We start from the raw sequence: 22800 nt of genomic DNA, 5'->3' as shown, positions 1-22800 counted from the left end.
AGGGCTCCGACGAGTCGCGAGGGGGCGAGACTACATTCTACTGTAGCACCTGCAAGCTACACACAAGCTCAAAGCAGCCACTGGCGTCGCGTGTGTACCTGTGCAACAAGGTCAAGCATGTAAACAACGGTGAGTCCGTTTCGTGCTTCGAGATTTGGCACAAGCATTGGCGTAGCGGCAGCCTGTTGCCGCCGTCACAGAGAAAGCGAAAGATCCGCGCGCGCAGGCCAGCAGCCGATAGTGTCGAAGAAGCAAAGTCTGCGAGTGGTGACAGCGGGGGATGATGACACCAGTAGGCCGTCAAAGAGACGTCACAACGACGCTGCGACACCATAAGCAGATGATTTTGCGATCTTAAATGTCTTGATAAAAGTATAAAATCTGTATCTCCCTTTTTACCTGAACTTGAAGTCTATATTTAGGAAAAAGTGCGCTGGGCTGTGAGCAGTTTTTGTACGTTCCTGGACACGATATCTTGGTATAGTGTATTTCAAAGTCAAATATTCTTGTAGGATACACGATATCAAATTTTCACCATCCTAGGTGCTGGGGTTCAATGCGTTTAACCATCCTACAGGATTAATTTTATACCAGTCTAACTATTAAAACCCTTCCCCGACATACACGTTAACGTCGAAAGGGTTTCGGTAAATGGGTGCACTGGAAAACCTTCGCGTTCAAGGGGTTAAAAATGCAAACATCGATAAAAGACCGTTATAATTTTTTTAAAGTGGTATTAAATTTTGGTTTAGAAAAAACGGTTGGCCGTCTATATAGCCCGCCCAGTGAGGCTGGTAGCTAGCAGTGACTCACTTAATAAAAAGCGTGATAAGACCAACATTTTCACGCCTTTTTCCTGACGGCAACGGATCAAAAACGTACATGTATTTTTAATTTTAAATACTGTCCTCTCAGGCCACCTCAAGTGCAGCTCCGGAATTATCCAAGTTGGTCATTCTAGTTGTTCACAATGCTATAAAAGGCTTAAATTCTTCGATTAAAATTAGTCAGCTGTCATCAGGGGGTAGTAGTACTCTAAAAGAAACGGAAGAAGTAGTAATGGTACTACCAGGCAAGCAGGCATATTGAAACTAGTAAGCGCTTCTACGAAGTGGTAGTAGTAGTATTAATAGTAGTAGTTGTTGTTGTTGTTGTTGTTGTAGTAGTAGTAATAGTAATATTAGTATAGTATCGAAACTCTTTTTTATGCCTCGGTCGTCTTGTGTGCGTCCTGCTTCATCTTCAAGATCTCGTTCCTGCTTCGCTGTAATAGAAACTGCCTTTCAGCTCGTCGGCTGTCTGTCCTGGTCCTAAGTGGGCCCATTACTATCCCTCCCGTCGAAAATACTCTATCTTGAAACGCTGATGACGTTTACCGAGGTGTGTGTGAATGCGCTCCAACAAAGTGATAGATGGGAACTGAGGTTTCCCCTGATCACGTAACCACTTCAGCACGTCAATGTGCTTGTATTAGTCCAGTAGTGCGTATTGCATGCCGTCTTGCGCGTCAATCGGTATGCCATTTGACAATTCTTCGATCTTGACTTGGGGTTCTGGCGCTGGGCGACCTCCAGCCACTCCGGTTCTAATTTTATCCATTCTCGCATAACAGCATCAGCTCTGGCATTGAACTCCGTCTTCTTAACCTCATCCCTCGTCTTGGTGGCTCGTATAGGGGCCCCCAGTAGCAGCTCGTCCGTGTCTTCTCAGCCGGTTGATGAGGGCGAGGAGAAAGGTGACAAATCTTGGCTCAAGATGATACTCTGGGATGACTGCTGCGATAGTAATCTTTTTCCCTGTTTATTCATCTGGGTGAACACCTTTCGGTGCTCGTCACGTTCGAAGTGAACTTCTTTATTGTTAATGGCCTTCTCCTTGCGTGGAATTTCACCGACAGCAGCAATCGTTTTAGCACTATACTTGGTTCTAGGATCCAGTAGCACGCACGCCATCGATAATATAATTAACTTTAGAAAACGGACCTGCAATTGCTTCACAAAAACGTATCGCCAGTTTCCAAAACCTGATCGCACGTCCTCGCAACACGGCGGTGGCTTGAATCCTGGCTCCGGGTGCTTCAATGACCCTTGCTTCAAACTCGAAAGCCTTCAGTTTGTTTTCCGCGAGTCGTCTAAATATGATTATGTTTGAGGGCACCAGGCTCACACTCTGCGTCTCTACCAGCGCAAGGTTAGCTACAAAGCTCGTTGTATCCTCCATTTCGACGGCGAGCACCCAGACCTTAGCGGTCAGCGCTGTTTATGCGCTAGTGGTATCTTCTGTAGATTGAAAGATTGCGTCGAAAGCAGCGTAGTTCACAACTGATCTGCGAATCCGTTTGCACGTATACGCGACTCGCACGTCTTGGTCAGTCAAAGTCTCCAGTTCAGGATACGAAAGGGCCCTTGGATCTTCTTGAGCGCAGCACACTTCTTTGGCGATCTAAAGTGGTTGTTTAGATTGCGGAGCTTCCGTATGACGTCGCCCCTTACTTTAAGTGCACCTCCAGGAGTCACCGTAGCTACTACTTTGTCCTAAGAGCTGGTCAGCTCGTTCCAGACAGTGTTTGTCTGGATATAGGACGCCTTTCAAAATTGGAGTAACCACCCGCCGTATTCACTGCAGATATGACAGGCTTAATTAAATCCGTCTTAGATGTCGTGAGATGTAAATATGGTCTCAGTAAACTCGCCTACCCCTAGCATTATGTAGGCCTATTGGCTTAAGTAAACATCTCAATTTTTGTGTACGGTAAAGTGACCTGCACTCCAGCAGGCATACCACCACTCTTCTGGCATATATCTTTTAAAACTCCACAGCTCATTCTGAAATTGGACAGCAATGCGGCAGAGCACCACCTCGGTATGTATTGCGGTGCTTGAGGAGATGATGCTGTGCTTTCTAACTGTAGCGTGTACAGTTCGTAGTGAGCAAGAAACGCCCCTCTCACTCGGCGCTGTTCAGGAAATAACGGTGCATCCAAGACTCATCGAGTGATGACGAGAATGTGTCGCCAAATGTGCATTCGGGGCCTCGACGCCGTAGCATCGAGTGCAGCAGCACCCGCTATTTTCCTGCTAATTCCGAGACGGAGGAAGCGTTACTTGCTTTGTCGGGAACGATGACCGCGACATGGGTGCCTCCCCAGCGAAGCCATCGGCTCTTAGATTCTGAATCGAAGTCCTCTCCCAAGCTGGATTGCTTCAGCAATTCGGATGCGTCGCCCTGCTCGCTTCATCGCGAGCCGGACAACCTCGTCTCCAGTGCTCCTTGAGACGCCACCTAGTCCTACGTCCCGTCCTCCTCCAAGAACGCGCCCTGTTGCGCGCTCTGTTGTTGAAGACCGGACCAGCTCCCGGCAAGACCGCCGAATCCCTCGTGGAGGTCGCCGTACTGTCGACAACGGTTGTCCCCACCTCGCCAGCATGAGCATCCGACCGACACCCCTTGTGGTCTCACGCGGAGAAGTCCGGATCCGACATCTCGTGCTCGATCTCGCACTTCTCGCCCACGAGGAAAATTCGTCCCAGCTCGGCGGCCTTGCCGTGTGGTCCACCTCAGGGAACAGTACAACCCGTTGGGAATTGTGTTCCCACATGTGCCGCACTTTGGATCGGTCGTGTGAGTGCCTTTCGGCTTGTCATGGTGGCACATGCACCAACTTGCTGATACACGTCTACTGCAATATAAATTGCTGTCCCTAATTAGGTCACTATGGGAACGGGTTGGTGGGGTCAACCAAGCTGTTCTTGGCACACAATGTACGAACGCGAGCTCTGGGTGTCGTTGCAGCGGAGATGATTGAGTCGGGAGAAGTACTGGGCCACTACTTAGGAGAGCTTGAGCATGTCAGCCTCGATCGAGCCAAGCGTCCACGCAACACGGGGTACAGACTTCTACTTACCCAGCGCCCGGAACGACCCACGCATCCGGTTGCCGTGGCCATTAACGCGGATCGCCTCAGTAGTTTAATGCGATTTGTTAATCACTTTTGCCATCCATGCGCGCGCGTCGTAGAGGTGTCGAACGGACGCCGCACTACTGTGGTGGTGGTGACTACGGGAGTAATCTGAAAGGGCGAGGAGATCGTTGTAGACGATGATAATTTGTGGTTTGTGTGCCGCTGCGAGTTGCCAAACTGCCGCCACATTGATGTCCAAGACCAGCAAGACCCTTAGGCACCAAGTATGAAGGATTCAGACTCGTTTAGCGTCGTGCCATGAGCAAGTAGGTTAGCAGAAGAGCGGGTGTCTGTGGCTGAACAATCATTTTCTTTGCGTTTACTTATAGATACTCGTGAGCGTGACTGTCGTGCTGGTTTCGAATGGTGTTGAATGTAGATATCGTCAGAATCTACGGAGGATATGGTGCTCTTCGGCGACCTTTGGCCCCTATGGAATCTTTCGTGGACGGTGATGAGCTTTGCGCCTTGCCGCGAGAATATCCGAGCTTTCAGGTGCTAAGGTGATTTCGCGCTCAATTTTCGCGCGTTGAATCTGCGTCTTTGGCGCGAGCTCGTGCGACAACTCGTGTTGTCTTCTGCATCTTTGCCGAGATCGCAGTCAGCGCTACCAGTGTTCAGTCTCTCATTCTTCTATATGCCAAGCCCGCACCAAGCGCCAGACGAAGCCACCGCTGAGAACGACACGAAGCCCATATCTACAGCCCACCAAAGGTAAGCTATCGTGAAGATATCGCGCACTACATGGTCAATGTACTTGCTTAAACAATGTTCTGCTGCTTTTATTGTAGATGGTCAAAGCTACACTACAAACTGGTCGAGATGAACATGCTCCTTGAGATGGTCGGAGAGCATCTACCGTTGAGAGGATGAGTGGGAATGTCTCGCGTCGGTGTACAGCGCTCACCGACCACGCTCTTGGGTGGATAGAGACTTTGAGAGCTTGCGCCGTAAGTTTAAGGTGTTGTACAGCACTCGCAAGCTTACGGGATGTCCTACCATGCCGACGCATGTCGCAAAGGCCAAGGGCCTGAAGAAGGAAATTGATGAGAAGGCCAACGTCGTGTAAATGGACGATGAAGCCGACTTGGACGGCGACGATGAGCAAAACCTTAGGCCGGGACCTTCGACTACCAACCGGACAACGGTTGCTGGAGCTGTCGTGAAGAGTGTGAAGATGTCATTAACGCCAGCGGCGATTCCTCCGGTGGATTTCCTTCAGCTGTTGAAAGCATTTGCAGTGACCGTTCCGCTGGTGGGCAATCCGATACAAGCGAGGAGATCGACGGTCGTACTAAGGGTGCCGGCTACAATGAGTTCCAGGAACTGCTCGCGATGCCCTCTAGTGGTGAGGGAATAGAGTCCTTTTCGGCTTCTGCTAGATCGGCTTCGGCGCGAATTCTTCTTTCGGCTGGTCAGAGCAACCCCAGCAAATCACCTATTCCACCAGCCACCAGAGCTTGCTCGGCGTTGACCAAGACGGTGTCATCATCTAAAAAGCAGAAGACCATAGAGAAACCGGTTGCCACGGGATTCAAGACCGGCACTCGAGACGAGCAAGAAGCTTTGCGGTACGACACCTTGCTGGACTACTCAACTCGTTTAGGCGGCTCAGACTTGTACGCCTTCCGTGACAACATTGCATCAAAACGTGGGTGGAGGATGAGGATGTCGACTTGAGCGAGGCCGGCTTCGCCAAGGCCAAGCGAGCGAGGGCAATCAAGGCGACAAAGGATCTCAAGCACAAGCTGTGTGCCGTTGAGAGCGCCACTCACACCGTGAGGTCCAGCATGATGGAGGTAATGATGTTTTTTCGCGAAGAAAACGAGCGGAAAGCCGAGCTCCGTCGCGAAGAAGAAGACCGTCGACGCCGTGACGAATCTGAAGCACGCGGGGCCCGCATGGCTGTGGAAAAGGCCGAGGCCGATGAGTGTCGTCGTCAGGACAAGGTGGACATGGAGGAGCGCACGCGACGCGATAAGGAGGAAGCCCACGCTCGTACTCAAGAGTTGATCGTACTGATCGGTGCTTTGTCAAAGAAGGAGTGAAAATGAAGCAAATGACGATGACCTCTGCTGCTAGCTATAGCTTTGACAAACGATATCACTCAAACCCAACGAGGCCCATGCATATGTAGCATAGTTCAGTCAACTGCCTCTGTCCAGTTCAAATTCCTTCAATGCGTAGTACAAGATTTGTACTAGTTGTACTACGCTACAGCTCTTTACAACGGAGATAAAAATCAAACGCAAGGTGTCGCGGGCTCTTTGTGCAAGTAGACTGACCTTTTACTGCGTCGCTGCCATCTCATCCATTCCCCCCAAGAACGTTGTGCGGATCTGCGAGATACTCATAGTGCGCACTCGGTAGCTCGACATACGAAATATGTTGTCAATGCGCAGTCCGCGGCGCTACGGGTCGTACGGAAGCGGGAGTTTAAGGCGGCTGTATACTTTCTGTAAGCTGCCCATGTCCCACTCCGCGGTCTGGCGCACCGACGTTATGGCGTTGTGAAGTGTCCTGGCGGAGCTTCTTAGTGAAGGCAGAATTCGCTCGATATCACCGTTTTTTAGTGGCGTGTAAATGCGACCCGTTAGCTCAGTGAAGCGTGGGAACGCGGAATCAGAGACCATACTCATCCTCGTGTCCGGACAAAACGTTGGGTCAAGCAGCTTTGTACGAAAGCCCAACGACGTGTCCGAGTCGTTCCACGACCCCGGACAGCTGTGTTTACGCCAGATGATGCACCCATCAGCCGCAAAACAGATCGTCCCCGTGACGAAGACACCCGTTGTACATGGCATTTTGTAGGTCTGCATTCGATGGCTTCATCACCAACATATACACATCAGTACAGTCAGAATAATTGGAGAGTCTAAAAGATAATGATACAGTACTGTAGACTCACCCGCAGGTTTTTGCCGTCTACGAATCCGAAAGTGTACTGGAGCAGCGGCTCGCGTCTCTCTACACGCCGGGCAAACTCGACTTGGAGGGCTGGTGACGGCCATGCAAACCGTGAGGGTGCGTATTCCCTTCAGTGAGCTCGCCAGCGCTTCCTCGACCTTGCGTAGCGCTCGCACCATAGTGCTTGGAGGCACGCCAAACAGAATGCACTGTGTGCTGATCTCCATTGAACCAACATAGAAACAGAGTACCAGCCCTTGTCCTTGGTGATGATAACGTAGCTTTGGCAGTCGACATCTCGCGTTTGCTGGACGGATCGTGTAGAACGTAGAAAATCTTCTCCGGAGCTGATCGAATGAGGAAATACAAGGTCCGTTGTACACACAACCGAGTCAGTATCTTCATAGATTCATAAGCTGTCAATGGCCGCCACCTCGTCAGGCTTGTGGCGTTTAGGAGGTTCTTGTCATTTCCGTGCTCATACAGGGTCATTCAAGCTGCAGTACTTGGTGTGTCTAGGCACTGAACCGTCAAATAATGGCGGCTTCGCATGGCAACACGCCACGCCTCCTCCGACATCACTTCGTAGATCTCTGTACGAGTCGCATTTAGGTCCGCCTCCACGTGCGCGAAGGCTTGCGAAAGCCACACAAGTGCTTCATCCGTGCATCCATCCATCTCTATGGTAGAAGAAACAAATTCAAAAGTGAGCAACGCCGGCTAGAAACGTGGAAAAATATCGGAGGCGTGCCCGCCTTCAAGTGACAAGTACATTTCACTTAGTATGTAGGTTTTTAAGAATCTGGACACTATTGTGGACAGAAACGTCGGCAACACGGTAATTGTGGTGCATGCTGAGGCCGATATAAGCATACACCTCTTCTATGCTTATCATATTAACGGTAAATAAAACGGGTGTTTATGCCATTTTTGAAAGGAGTCCAATTGGTAGCACTATTAATAAATGCCCACCGCTCCAGTTTTCACTTGAATGCATTTACTAGAGCACAATGCCTTTTTCGTAGACCACCTGAAGCTTGTGTAACCCGATGTGGTGCATATCTGCGGACTCCTAAGCAGGCGCTTGGTCACCGTCGTCATCGCCCGAATATTGGGGCGCTAAGTAATAAAAGGCTCCAGCTTTCGAAACGAGCGTTCGACAAAACAAAAACGTGCTCGACCTAAGTATTTGAATCGTTCCAGCTGTGTGTTCAGCTCAGCAGTCTTGAAACTTTCCCATGAAGGTGTAGTCATCAGCCCGCATGTTGAGCACCAAATCAAACGGGCTTTTTTTTCAACGGGAATCTGACGTATTGGTGCAGTGTAGAGCTGACACTCTGACACTAATACCGGTTTCAAGTTGATCATTTCGCTTACGATGTGGCTTCCATGCTTCAGTGACTCGGAACCTCTCCCAGTACAACAGGACAGTCTTGTTTAGATCGGGGCGCCTGGGGGTCGTCTTGTATCGGTCTCACTTCTCCGTATACGATAGATATGCTGTACAGCACCGGTAGAAGAACAATATGCTGAGGTCTGGGACATTTTTTGAGGAGAGGCTTTTATTTTAATAACGATTAAAATACTAGCAGATTATTTTCAATAGCATCATTCTAAAGAATAATTATCAAAATTGCAATACTTTTTATGAGATTTTCAAAAACAATTAGTTTGGCGAATAGTATTTTGGCAATATATATAGCAAAAATGAACTATTCAGCGCTTTTGCAAGGGACGTTTTTAACCCTTAATTAAGAGTCAATTTTAATACTTGCAGGCCACTCACTATCAAAGCCAAGTATAGTGTATACATACAACACAAGGTGGCGCTGCTTATTAGTGTGTGGCCCTTCTTGCGTACAGCTTTTAATTATCTCAACTTGGACGGTGAACTACACTGTAATTTATACTGTCGCCCCAGATTCCACAACTATACTTCGTACGAGTTTTGGAACCTGCCGATTCAGTGTAGGTTCACGGTAGGAGACGAAGCCTCCGCTACCCGAGGCTCCTTTCTAGCTTGACAAGCTAAGGGATGCCATGATCTCGAACGAGCATTATCGTTCCGGAGCAAGTTGGGAGTGTGTGTCACTGTCTCTGAAACCTGGACTAAAAGAGTGCACGTCGTTAAGCCATCCGTGGGGTGGAGCTCCTACGTATGTTTTGACTAACTACGTTGCGGGTATTCGTCCTCTGATGTTCGGGTTCCGCCACTGGATAGTGAACCCAATGGTAACAGGGCTGAACATCACGAGCGCTAATGCAACTGTAAGCACCCCGTACGGCGCACTGACAGGGTGGGAGAAAGCCGATAACAACATTCTTTTTGTGAGGATAGCGGTACCACTGGGAACAGGGTGTGCTCGAGCACTTTCCAACAGATTGCGGTCGGTACATGAGAACCGATCTCGTCCTGTTCGGTGAGGGTACTGCGAATTCTCACCCTGATCGATCAAATTTGTGGTGTCTTCCAAATGGTAGCTTCGTGGAAGTACATGCTTAAACGGCAAAACTTTTTAAATGAAAATAAACTGTTAAGGAGAAGCTCGTTGCAGCTGATGAATGTCCCCAAACGTCAGACTGCGTTGAAATATTGTAGTGTCCAGACTCGATTGACTCGCGTCAGTACTTAGCAACTTGATTTTCTTCTGTGCCATGCGTTTTTGACAAAATGCAGAAAGAAACTCATACGTCATGCTTGTGAATGACTCTTGCTGCATCGATCAACAGTCACTCACGCAGGAAATAACAACAATGTTGGACGTTCGTCGCTGAGCCACTCGTAGCAATGGCCCGCTGTGCTTCGCACCTGCAGCAACCACAAAGTTCCCCAGGACTAACGCGAAACAACAGCGAAAAATTGACCAGGAGAGACCGCAGCCCAGCGTTGCAGTCGAGAATCATTTCCAGTTATCGGAATTGTTCTCCTATATGGCAGCGAGTCGCAGTCCTACAGAAAATGAGGTCTTCTGCCGCAAAATCCTCTGGAATCAAATGCGCGATTGCGCCAAGCAGACCCTCACCTCGCAGGTGGATGGCTTACGGTCCACTGACTCGGTCGAGACGTCCGCGTCCACCGGTTCGACTTCAAGCAATCGCCACGTCAGCTCCCAGATCAAGCTCGTCTAATCTCTTCCGGCCCAAAATGTTGAGACCTGGGCCTTTTGTCCGACTCTCGGGCCATTCCAAGTAAACATCTCTGGCCCGAAATGATGAGACTTGTCGTTTCGCCTCGTTGACGTACATTTGCAAAGCCGGGCTCACTTGCCGTTGTCAACGCAAGTAATGGACTGTCCATCTCAGAATATCGTCGCCAAGCTGCATGCTCTTTCGTAGGTCGCATGCGTCAGTGGCAACTTGAAGTGAAACGGCAATTTCGATGTATTGTAACGCTAGGCAATGCATTACGGTTAGAGATCGCATCGCACGACTCTATCTGCCTCCGCTGCTGGCATCTATCCGTCGTCTTCTACCTACTCGGCGGCCGTGACCTTCGGGTACTGCTCGAGCATCTTCTCCCACGTGGTCGAGCCCTTGACCAGCTTGTTCACTTCGGCTCCGATGGCGTCCATGGGGATCCGCACCTGTGCCGTCGAGTCACGCTCACGCAGCGTCACGACACGATCCTTGACAGTATCAAAGTCGATCGTGACGTTGAATGGAATGCCCAGCTCGTCTGCGCGTGCGTACTTGCGGCCAATGGCGACACTCGACGTGTCCACCTTGCACTCCAGGCCTTCCTCCACGAAGACGTTCTCCAGCTCCGTCGCGAATGGCTCAAAGGCCGGGTTGTTGCTCAGAGGCAGCACCGACACCTTGATGGGGGCGATCAAGGGTGAGAACGACATGACGCCGCGCTTCTCGTCACCCTCGCGAGTATAGAAATTGTGCTCAAAAACGGCAGTCAAGATACGGCCAATGCCGAACGAGGGCTCGATCACCGAGGGAACGAACTTCTCCTCGCTCACCATCTTCTCCACCACCTTGATGGCCACCATGTCGCGCTGCAGCGTGAACTGCTTACCGTCGCACAGCGGGCCCAGCGTGGCCTCGCCCTTGGAGGTCAGCTCGTCCTCGAAAGCCTGGGCGCGTGGCACATCATCCTTCAAAGCCTCCAGCGCCTCAAGGATCGTGGCCACATCGGCCTTGAACGTTCGGCCCATCTTGCCCTTGTTCGGCTTAATCTCCACGATCTGGCGCTTCTCGGGCTTGTCGAACTTGTGCGTGCCCACCATCTCGACCTTACTCTTCTTGGCGTGAACCGACAGGTCGTAGCACGAGCGGTCGGCGTGGCCGGCGCACTCCACCCAGCCGGAGCTCAACTTAATCTCCAGGTCCCAGCAGTCCGTGGCGTAGTGGGCCATCTCGGTGTTGAGATGCTGGCGGAAACGCAGACGCTCCAAGTCAATGCCGATGGCCTTGCAGAACTTGTACGTGCGGGCCAAGTAGTAGGCCAGACTCTCGTTGGCGATGATGCCCTGTTCCACCGCAGCACCGCACGTCATTTGCACGGCCTTGCCGTGGGTAAGCTGGTTGGTCTTGGTCAGCAGCGGCAGTTCCAGGTCCTTGACAATGGAGAACTTAGCGTGGCTCTTGTCCTTAGGATTGACGAAGAACTCGATCTCGGCCTGTTGGAACTCACGTACACGAAGGAGGCCAGCACGGGGCGAGATCTCGTTACGGAAGGCGCTACCGATCTGGGCGCAGCCGAATGGAACCTTGCCGGCGTTGTACTCGAGTAGTCGACGGAAGTTAAGGAAGATACCTTGAGCCGTCTCAGGGCGTAGGTAGCCGACCAGGCCACCTTCGGGGCCAATGACGCACTTGAACATAAGGTTGAACGGAATGGGGAAGCTCAGGTCCGCGCCCGTGCCGGGAGCCTTGATGCCGTACTCCTGAAACACGGCGTGGATCTCTTCGGGCGAATATGACTCAGCCATAGTGGCGTGCATCTCGTGCTTCTCGCGCTCCTCCTGGCTCAAGTCCGAGTGCTTGTCTAGATAGTTCTCGACGTGGTCCTCAAGTAGCTTGTCGGCCCGGTAGCATTCACCCGACTTGGTGCACTTAACCATAAGGTCCGTGAAGCGGTCCACGTGGCCTGAAGTTTTCAGCACCACCTCGGGCATGAGGTTGGTGCATTCGACCTCGAGTAGTTTATCGGCGAACACAAAGTGGCGACGCCAGAACTGCAGCAGGTTGCTTTTGAGAGCGCAAGCCGGCGGGCCAAAGTCGTAGAAGCCGCCTACGCCGCCGTAGATCTCGAAGCTCGGCACCACGAACATCTTACGCAGAAGAAGGTCGTCCAGCGCCTTCTTGTCGCTCTTGCTCAGTCCATCCTCGGCCGGGCCGTGCAGCGCTGTCTGCGTATCCAGCTCCAGCTTAAGCTTCTTAAGCTCGTCCACGGCCGCCTTCACTTCCTCCGCTGCCGCACCTTTCTGCTTGAGCTCGCGCACCTGCGCGCCCTGACGCGTCACGGACGCACGCAGAGCGTCCAGGTCTACCACTGGTGTCGACGACATGAGCAAGATCTCTCCTCGTAACTTGGAGTTTGTATTGTGCTAACCAACGAAGACCCAAACCTGCCGGGCCAAACGAATTTTCTGTAAATATGGCGTGCGACACACAAATATTGGGTGCGGCACACATGCGAAACAATGCTGTATGTGAGTGTTGAAGCTGCCGCTTCGGCCTTTTTTTTAAAGAAGACACAGAAAGGCAAGTGAGGAGAGAGGACCTTCCTTGTTGCCGACTTGGCGTTCACGTTTCGCCCAGCCGCCGCCAGTGAAGAATTGCTTGCCGTTCTTGCTATTCTGAGCCCACATCGCAATTTGCCTCGTGGAGCTCAAGTGGCCCAAGCAGACTAAGACCTTCAATTCGACGATACTGAAAACGATGCTACGCCAGGCCACCGCGCGACTGCCAAAACCGGCCGCCGCCATGGCCCGCAGTAGCTTGAAGCGCTCGGCGGCCGCGGCGCTCTCGTCGTCGGCCTCGCCTCGACCTTCATCGACCGCGCCCACGGCTGCCGTATCTCCCATCGCCGCGCATGACCACTCGACGCTGGATCAGAGCAAGCAGACATCGCTGGCCGACGAGTTTCACGACACTGAGCGCATTCACGCCACCAAGACAACACCCGAGCTCGTCCGCGCCTACGGTGTCTACTTTATGTCGCAGTTCCGCCCCCTGGTCCAACACAGCGGAGATCTCCTCGAGATCTCGTACAAGTTCCCGGGTGCCAAGTTCACAGACACGCTGCCGCCCGCGACCTTCTTCGGCCATTTCCGCCCCGGCGAGGAAGTGAACGAGATCCGCCCCGTGATCCGAAAGCTCGAGACGGCCGGCATCGGTGCCATCCTTGACTTCGCTGCCGAGGCCGACGTCGAGCAACCGCGTGACCTAAATGGCGTTGACCAGAACTTGGTTTCGGCCCGTACCTACGCCTACGATGGCGAGGCGGCCTGCGACGCCAACGCGGCCATCTCGCGCCACGCCATCATTGACGCCAGTGAGGCCGCATCAACCGGCGAGCCTGCTTTCGTCGCCATCAAGTGTACGGCGCTGGGCAAGCCGGAGCTGCTCATGCGCATGTCAGCCATTATCGTGCAGGCTCAGCTACTGTTCCACACACTGGACGGCCCCAACCTTTCTCGCGCCAAGTCTCGCTACCTCGATTGCATGATCGACTACCCCACGCTCAGCGCCGGTCTTCGCAACGCCGGCGTGGACGCCACTGAGGAGGAAATCCAGAAGCTCTTCAATGAGCTCGACCAATCGTCCGGCGACGGCGTGATCGACTACGTGGACTGGGTGAGTTTTCTCGACCCGTTCGACTTGACCATGGGCCCTCTAACCCAGTTCATCGAGGAGGAGCCGCTCTCAGATAAAGAGAAGACTCAACTGCGCAACATGATTGCGCGTCTCGAGTCGCTGGCCAATGACGCGGCCGAACGTGGCGTGAAGCTAATGGTCGATGCTGAGCAGACCTACATGCAGCCGGCGATCGACCATCTCACACTGAACCTCCAGCGTAAGTACAACCGTGACGGCGCGGACGTCATTTACAACACCTTCCAGTGCTACCTCAAGATGTCGAGCGACCGCATCGACATCGACCTGGAACGTGCTCGTCGTGAGAAGTTCCGCTTCGCAGCGAAGTTGGTGCGCGGCGCCTACATGGTGCAGGAACGCAAGCGTGCCCGCGACAAGGGATATGCCGACCCGATCCATGACTCTATTGAGGACACACACACTAACTACAACGCTCAGGTGACCAAGCTGCTGCACAACAACAACCTGGCCAGCTTCATGGTGGCTTCGCACAACGAGCAGTCGGTGGTGAACACTGTGCAGCAGATGCAGGACATTGGCATCAGTCGCGCGACTGGTGGTGTGTACTTTGGCCAGTTACTGGGCATGTGCGACCACGTGTCGTACACGCTAGGTGCCAACGCCTACAAGGTGTTCAAGTACGTGCCGTACGGTCCTATTCACGAGGTGCTGCCATACCTCATTCGTCGTGCCCAAGAGAATTCGGGCTTGATGAGTGGTGCGCAGCTGGAGATGCGCATGCTGAGCACGGAGATCAAACGTCGCATGTTTGGATGAGCGTAAGACTATCGACATGTGTGAGTATGCAGTTCAGCCTTGGAAGGAGGCTGGCAGTGTTTTGTATTAAGGTATTGACGTTTCTCCAGAATGTAGAAGCAAATGGCGGATGGTATGAGCCGAAAATCCGCACAAGTTGGCGATTGAAGCAGACCCAGGTTAGAGTTGGTGAAGCACCAAGAAGAAGGAAAGAAGCGCGTGGAGGTAGTAATCCACGCTGAATGTTGAAGGCCGTACAGCGCCGGAAGAGAGAGAGGAAGATGCATACCGGTAACAAGAAACCGTAACCCAGAACAATCCAAATCAATGCAGATAATTTTAACCATAATTTACACTTCTTGCCAGCTGGCATATGCGAAGCTGAAGAATGAGAATTTTCCAGTATCGCAGACATCGTTAAGATTGCGTCAATTTTACGATTTTTTTTAAAGCTGGACACTAATGGTAATGGCCTCCACAGACCCAGCAATGTGCTGCTCGTAGATCCCCGTGGACGAACTCGGCTGGGCGACCTCGAACGTGCCAACCGTGCCCACCAACGCATCGGTAGGTGCTCCACCCCACGGGTGACTCAACGACGTGAAGAGATCAATACAACGACTGTGCAACGTATTCCCAACTCGCTCCGGACCGGAAGTTCTCGTTCGAGATCATGGCATCCCAGAGATTGTCGAACAAAAAGACAGCTTGGTCGGTGTATCCGTGTTGCAGGAGCACATCGAGTAAGAACCCGTTCGTGTTTGGTGAGATGTGTGCAGTAATATCGGTATCGCTGCTGTCAAGGTAACCCGGGCCTTGACGCAGACCTTCCAAGCCGTCCACTATCAGCTTGATCTGCGTCTCGTTGGCTACGCCCGAAGTGAGTGCAAACGCAGTGGCCGAGACTCCGTAGACTTCCGGTGTCGAGACATCCACAGCGTAGTTGCCTAGTGTATCGTTCCAGAGCAGTTCGTTAATCGCAGTCTTAACACTAGCAGCGACCTGAAGCCACGAGTTTGCAGATTCCAGGTCGCCTGTGGCCCGAGCCACACCTGCCATACCGTCGAGACATTGCACAGCAGCAGCGTTCACAGCCATCCCCGCACCGGGTCCAAGGAAGACCACCACGTATTTCGTCAAGTCAATGAGCCCATTGCTTCCTTGGTTGCCAATCAACCATGTCATCGCACGGGTGAACTCCTCCCAGTGGGCTTTTACGAAGGCGTCATCGTCAAAGTAGTCCATATAAGACACCAAACCGATCATTCCGAGGATCACGTAGTCCGGGAAATTGTAGTACGCATCTACCTTGCCGGCATCGTTGAGAAATACTTCGGGTAGGGGCATGGGCGATTGGTAAGAGATCGGTGCGAAACCAGAAAACTGACCATAGTCTGCTTGGTACTCGAACAGGAACTCCCACGTCCCAGCGATCTGCTCGGGCTTCGAGTTGGCCACGCCCATGATACGCGTTGTGTGGTAGAAATCTCCCAGCCAGATGTATCGGTCTCGCTTGGCACCATCCATGCAAACGCCGTGCGCGTTGCTTTGACCGCCAAACTCTGGTACGACTACACTCTCGTCCGTCATCGGGTTCGAGTAGAGCACCTTGGACGAGTCCGACAAGCTGGTTGCCGTCACATTACGAACATAAGATGCCTGGTCCTGCCAACCACCGAAGCCGATGGCACCTTCACCGCGCGACGCATAACCGTAGAAGGAGAGCTGGTCATCCGTGAATCCCATTTCGGTCAGAATGATATCGAATACTTGCTTTCCGTCGATGGAGAACACGATGTTACCAGCAGTAGCATTGACGCGGATCTCAACGGGGTACCAGACGTTTTCTTTCACGTTGAACGGCACGTCGTACTGACCCAAAATGTAGCTCGTCATGCTGGTGGCGTTCACAAAATCATAGCCGTATGCAAGGGTTACCGTGTTGGCAGGAAACAAAGTCGTGTTGATGTCGTGTCGCTCGGATACTCGGACGACAAATGGATCTGCACGCCGTCACGGTTGCCTGTGAGGTCGTACGCAATGGTGTAGCCTGCACCACCACGGATGATCTGCGACTCGAAAGTGAGCACGTAGTCCGTCAGGTTCCATGTGCGATACGAAATACCTGGACGCGTACCGTACCGGAGCCCATAGGTACCGTTCTCTTTGGACGAGCTCCACGAAGGCACTTAGCTGTCAGCATCCAAACAGGCGGCAGTCACAGCACGAGCCCCCAGCTTCCAGATCTCGTCGTACTTGGCGTTGGAGCTTGAAAACTTGCCGGATAGAGTGGTCAGGTCGTCAATCACCTCCACAGAAGCCTGTAAGCCGACCGTCTCAAATGTGATGGAGTCTCCGGTCAGTAGACGAAGAGACTGCCATCGTTGGCCAGGTTGACTGAGCACGGAGGTGATCGTGGCTCCGATTTCATCTTCCGTGAAGCGGTGAGTCTCCACACGACGTGAGTTGGCAATGGAAGTGGTGAACTGCGATGGTCCATCCGAGTAGTTGAGCGAGAGCGCTGGGAACTGCTCAGCGTACTTGACCTCGATCTCCACAGGTCCATTGGAAACGGAGGACACCAAGAAGTACGGCAGTCCTGCCACTTCATAGTCGTAGTCGAGGGTGGCCAGCGGTTCTTCCGTTGATAGAGTAAATCCACTCGAGAAGGACTGGCCATCCATAGACGGCGTTGAGCCCAGCGCGATCTTCTTGGGGCCGAATACGCCGTATTTGTCGAGGTTGTCGGCGAGGCAGACAGCGCCTAGAGCCGACGTCAGCAACACTGCAACGCCGATACTACGCATTAAGCTTGGAAGGCGTGGTGTAGTCCGTGCTTGCGCGTTGGTCGGCGAAATTGAAACTGTGGTTGCTTTAATCTGCTGAAAGCCACGTGAGCCCCTTTATTTACTACTCGTTGGCTTACGGTACATGCTGTCATCAGTCAGACTTGCTCGCGCCAATGAATCAAGCACGCCTAATAATGTCGTCCGCTGCAGCACTGCAGGTATTGCTTTCACACTACAGTATTCAGACCAAGCAAGTGCCACTGTTGATGTTGCTACCGTAAGGCATCTGGTTGAAGCTCAACTGAAGTTTGGTTTCAAGCAGCGAAAAAGCAAATTGCGTGGACAGAAAATTAAAGCTGCACCAGCAAAAGTTTATGCTGGTGCGGTTGAAGTTTGGCACTCAAAGATCACGAGGCCGGATTGCCTACCTCGCGGCGACCGCGGCGGTCGTGACAATCTTGCCGTGCAGCAGTGCAGGGCATTAGGCTGAGCAGCGCCCAGTGCACGCAGAGGCTACCTACTCTCACCTTTGCCGGATAAATGAGAGCAACGGTAATGGGCTGCTTGACGTAAATAGGTCAAAAACAATATTTGTATTCACAAATTTTATTGGATACGCCGCAAAATGGGACGTGGAGAGTATTATCGCAACAAGTATGGCGGTGGCCGCGGAGGAGGACGAGGAGGTCAAGGAGGCCGCGGCCGTGGTCGGGGGGATAGCGAAGGTTTTGACCGTAGTCATGGTGGCCGCTCCAATGACCGCCCGCGTACACCCATGGCCACTGCTTCATGGGAACGACTGGGAACTGTTTTGCAAGAGATTCACAACCGGAACTACGGCGCGTACCATGAACTGGAGCGTGTCTTCGAGTACCAGAGCAATGGCCTTTGCTTCGCTCTGGAGTTTGACCACATCCAAGGCGACCCGTACGCCAGCCCGTCGCGAGCTCACGTGACTGTCTCCGCTAAGTCCGCCGCCTTCCCGGCCGAAATGCGCCAGGACAAGATCCGAAACGTGGCCCTGTGCGACTATTTGACCAGAATGTTCGCGGCCAGTGCTCGCAGCTGTGGGGCCGACGCCAAGACTAGCAGCAATTCCTGGCAAGGAGCTAAGGGCGGAGATATCTCGATTGATACTCCTGGTCAACATGTGATTGAGCGCTCGAGTGTCAATGTGCTGGCCAATGGAGACGTGGAGGCCAGATTCAACATCAACTTGCCGGCCCGTGGCCGCAGCATTTGCGGAGATTGGGCGTACACGATTCTGGTAGAAACCTTGCCGACGCTGGTAGAGCAGTCGCTGTTGCTCAGGACTCTGGATGCGAACCACTTGTGGAAACATTTACACTCGGTGGAGGACCAGGAGACGCTGAGAGGGATGCTGAAAGACGCTGGCCTCGTGGGGTTCATTCGTGATGGAGCTGTGCTTCCTCGACAGTCAGGAGCGTCGGATCTCCCGCTGAGTAAGGACAAAGCTATCCCGTTCAAGTCTCCGCAATCGCTGAGTAGAACGTTCACACTTCCTAACTGCGGAGTCATCACGGGTATGGGGGTTCCTCAGGGTGTGACGTTGTTTGTTGGTGGAGGCTTCCATGGTAAGAGTACGGTGCTTAAGGCTCTGGAGGTTGGTGTGTACAACCACGTGCCGTCGGATGGACGTGAGTTTGTGGCTGTGGATCCCAATGCGGTCCAAATCCGCTCAGAGGACTCACGTAGCGTTGTCTGCACCGACATCAGCGCGTTTATCGACAACTTGCCGTTCAAACAGGACACGACTCGCTTCTCCACTGCCGACGCCTCTGGGAGCACCTCACAGGCAGCCAACATTGTTGAAGCGCTGGAGGTTGGCGCCACGACGCTGCTGGTCGATGAGGACACGTGTGCTACCAACTTTATGATCCGCGATTGGAAAATGCAGCAGTTGGTGGCCAAGGACAAGGAGCCTATTACGCCGTTTATCTCGAAGGTGCAGGCGCTCTACAAACAGCGTGGCGTGTCGTCGGTGCTGGTCATTGGCGGCGCTGGTGACTATTTCTCAGTGGCCGACCATGTTGTAATGATGGACTCGTACGAGCCGCGTGATGTGACGGCAGAGGCCAAGAAGATCGCAAATGAGCATGGTGAGATCCGACAGGACGCTGAGTTTGGCGGGTATACTCCGCGAATTCCTCTGAGTCGCGGGTTTGAGGTCAATGGCAAGGTTGTCTCGCGCGGTCTTGGTAAAATTCAATACGGCGAGGTACTGGACGAAGCTGAAGAATTGACCATTGCGTGTCTTGACTCACTTTTGAGCTGTTATTGTCGTGTTAGGTTGACCTCGACTTGAGCGCAGTGGAGCAGATCGTGGAGCCCAGCCAAGTGCGCACCATTGCCGACGCTATTCAAAAGGCTCGCTCCTTCATGGACGGCAAGCGTACTCTTGAGGTACTTCAATACTAAGAATCAACGCTACTCTGGGTCTTTTAACAGTAATTGCTTACGACGTTCGTGTCATCGCAGGAGGTGTTGGCCAAGCTTGAGGGCGAGTTCGACCGCACAGGCTCGCTGGACGTTGTTGGGTGCCATAAGAAGTCCGGGTTTTACACTCGACCCCGCAAGCTCGAGGTGCGTATCTGTCGCTTTAATATCCTGCACTCTTGCAATCGTGTTTATCGACGTGCTGCTTTGTAGTTGGCTGCCGCGATTAACCGTCTCCGAACAGCTACGATGACCCAGCAGAGCGACAAATAATTCTTCAAGGAGCATGTCTGATACTATGAGCGAGCTGCAGTCAAACTACAGCACTGCTACACTAATACGATGCCCGTGGTCTCTTGTTCTTCGCCTTCATCGGACTTCTTTTCCTCCGCACTGTCGTTTCTTGCAAGTCGTCGACGTTTGCCCGAGCTCAAGGGTAGCGACTGTCCGTCGCTCGCATGACTCTCCGAATCAGCCCCTTCTATCGCTGAGTTGTCGAATGCAATGGCGTCTCCATCTACACAGCAATAGCCAAGTCAGTTCAACACCCAAGACCAATCATATGAAGTACGATATCAACGTACATGTAGAAACAAGAAAAGTTGTGTCGTCTTGACCAGCAGCCACGTCGTCAGTGTGCTCGTCACGAGCCGCAGCAGATCCACCGGTCACACGCTTGCACGTCCGCTTGTTGTGTCCTTTGACCCCGCACAGACTGCACGAGAGTTTCTCCTGTTTCGGGTCGCCAAACTGCTGGATTTGCTGCACCTTGCGCGGCCGACCTCGAGCCTTCGGACGTGGCTGCGGGACGGTCACCTCGTCGGAAGGTACGGTGGCAATGTCAATCGGCGTGATGCGTCCAGCGTAGAGCGTCTTCAGAGACGTCATGAGGAAGATGCGTGGGATCACATCCGTCCGCAACATTCCAGCGTGTGTCACTGCCAAGAAGACATGCAGACACGGGAATCGAGAGACGTCATACTCGCCACAAGTACACGTCTGCTTGGCAAAGTTAACTATTCTTCCGGCGCTGGTTTGCTGGTCGACAACTTCAAATTCACTCTCGGAGGTGCGCACCACGTCGTAACGCGACGCTTCTCCTTCGTATTCCGCCGCGAGGGAGTGAAACTCAGCGGGATACTCGGCGCTGAGGTGACCGTAACGCTCATAGCGTTGGAACAATGTTCTAGCGACTTGCGAGACCCAGCCCACGAGAATCATCAGCGGAGACTTGGCACACAACGCTTCCACCCACTGCATTGACGCATCCAACGGCAGTCTTGGCCCACTCGTTCCAGTAGTCGAGGCCCCAGTTGTATCCGAGACAGCACTTGTGGGGCTACGTATGAAGATTTCGACTTCGTTGGACTGCGGACAGTTGGGGAAAATCGAGTGGACCGCGCGTGCAAGTTCCTCGCCTCGGTTGTGCACGAGTGACGTGACTGAGCGCTCCAAGTCGGGGAAAGCACGGCGTAACTGCAGTAAGAAGAACCTCCAGTCGTTCTCGGTCTCGGCCGGTGCGAGTCCAATCGCCATGGGGACGTTGTCACCCATGGCGTCTTGAGCTGTCGCGGTAAACACGACTCCTCCAAAGGCCGACGTCACCAAGAACACACTCAGGAGCATCGACCCTCTGCAATATCTCAGAGCGTCATGGAGTGGCTTAGGACATAGGAACGCTCGTCCAAACACCTTGGCGTTTGGCTTACTACTAGTCGAGGGCGGCACTTGCGTGTTGTCTTGATGCTCAAACGCCACTAAACTGCCGGCATTTGTCTCGGCAAAAGCTTTCAGATATCCGTCCAGTTTCATGTACGAGGACGAATCTTCTTCCTTTCTCTGCTTCCGGAAGGCACTCAGAGCTCTCCACGCCGTCATGTAGGACGGTTTGACCCCAAACTTCTCCTTCATTATGTCACTAACATCTTTGGGTTTGACGGCGTCTCGTCCTCCTCTGGAATGGGCCAACTGGCCCATAAACGGCAGCGCGGTCTCCAAGAGCGCTGAGGCTGTGACAGTGGACGCGCGACCGTTCTCTCCTGCATTTGTGTCGGCGGTAGCGGCCTCGGCGTTCGCAGCCAGACGAGCGTGGAGTACCGAACATGTTTGGGAGTGATTGAAGATGGCTCGAGTGACATACACTCTGCCATTGGCGTGGCGGTTGGCCGAGACCACAAAGTCACAGATCGGAGCTGCAGTTGCTGCTGCTCCCAAGTGATTGTTCGGACGTTTTCGCTGTCTCCAGGACGGACAGCGGGCCTCCACTCGCTGCGGACTGCTGTGTTGCATGTAATACGGAGCGTTTCTCTGCACTGAGAGCACCTTTAAAGCCCGACGGAGTTCGTTCATGTCGTCATAGCTTTCCTCAAAGGGCGCGAACCGGGACACGCTTGAAGCGGCCTCGGGCTTCGGAGACGACGCGACGTAGAGCGACTCGGGCACGTTTGCGACTTCCAAAGCGTCGCTGGAAGCACCAGCGTCTGCGGTGGAGGATGGAGACGTCGGCAGCGCGCTCGAGGCAACAGCAGATGGCGCAGGATCCGACGATGGCATGCCAGTAATTTGCACGGCTAGAATGGGAATATCACGAATTGGGTGGAAGCAGTTTCAGCGTGAAGTGGCACAAACGGCATCCTGAAGTAAGTGGATGGGTAATAATCACAAATATATGCTGATTTGTGGAAAAATTAACTGCTTTTCAAATTGAAGTTACTGGCCAACCAAAACGCTCGTATTTGCGATGATGTAGTCGATCTCCTCATCTAGAGCACTCCTTCACCAGAGACACATAATTGAGCCTTTTCTTGTGGCTTATGTCGATCTTGGTCATCGCATTGTGCGTCTCCTAGTCGACTTTAAGCATAAACTGGCGTCTCTGCTTGTTGGTCTTCGGAATGTCCTCGCTGATCTTCTGCAAATGATCCAGCTTCAACTCCCCGAACTTTTACTGCAGCTCTGGCGAAAACTCGGACATGCGCACATCCGGGTTGAAGATGCTGGCTCCGTACGCTTTGACATCGCGCGCTAAGTCGTCTGTATTTGGCTTCCTTTTACCTAAGGATTCGTGGACTACAAGCTGGCTTGCGTGGTGCTTATTTG

At 52.8% G+C, this 22800-nt stretch overlaps 4 protein-coding genes across 4 annotated transcripts; 2 read left to right on the top strand and 2 right to left on the bottom strand.

Annotated features, from left to right (window-relative positions):
- Positions 1-10341: 10341 nt before the first annotated feature.
- Positions 10342-12387, bottom strand: PITG_01762 (glycyl-tRNA synthetase; the record flags this gene model as incomplete). The annotated part of the gene is made up of 1 exon (XM_002908331.1): positions 10342-12387. One exon carries the CDS (start codon positions 12385-12387, stop codon positions 10342-10344), a length of 2046 nt encoding a protein of 681 aa, XP_002908377.1.
- Positions 12388-12760: 373 nt separating this feature from the next.
- On the top strand, positions 12761-14476 carry PITG_01761 (proline oxidase, putative; the record flags this gene model as incomplete). Its single annotated transcript, XM_002908330.1, has 1 exon — positions 12761-14476. The coding sequence occupies one exon, from the start codon at positions 12761-12763 to the stop codon at positions 14474-14476; it is 1716 nt and encodes a 571-aa protein (XP_002908376.1).
- A 588-nt stretch (positions 14477-15064) lies between these two features.
- On the bottom strand, positions 15065-17388 carry PITG_01760 (glycoside hydrolase, putative; the record flags this gene model as incomplete). The annotated part of the gene is made up of 4 exons (XM_002908329.1): positions 15065-16352; positions 16394-16630; positions 16712-17219; positions 17382-17388. 4 exons carry the CDS (start codon positions 17386-17388, stop codon positions 15065-15067), a joined length of 2040 nt encoding a protein of 679 aa, XP_002908375.1.
- A 481-nt stretch (positions 17389-17869) lies between these two features.
- Positions 17870-19974, top strand: PITG_01759 (uncharacterized protein; the record flags this gene model as incomplete). The annotated part of the gene is made up of 5 exons (XM_002908328.1): positions 17870-17906; positions 17970-19483; positions 19555-19668; positions 19744-19848; positions 19915-19974. 5 exons carry the CDS (start codon positions 17870-17872, stop codon positions 19972-19974), a joined length of 1830 nt encoding a protein of 609 aa, XP_002908374.1.
- Between the last annotated feature and the right edge of the window lie 2826 nt (positions 19975-22800).

Source organism: Phytophthora infestans, genomic scaffold, assembly GCF_000142945.1.
Source record: "Phytophthora infestans T30-4 supercont1.2 genomic scaffold, whole genome shotgun sequence".
Lineage (NCBI taxonomy): Eukaryota > Oomycota > Peronosporomycetes > Peronosporales > Peronosporaceae > Phytophthora > Phytophthora infestans.
Note: the sequence above shows the minus strand (reverse complement) of the source record. Positions and strands in the feature narration are given on the sequence as shown.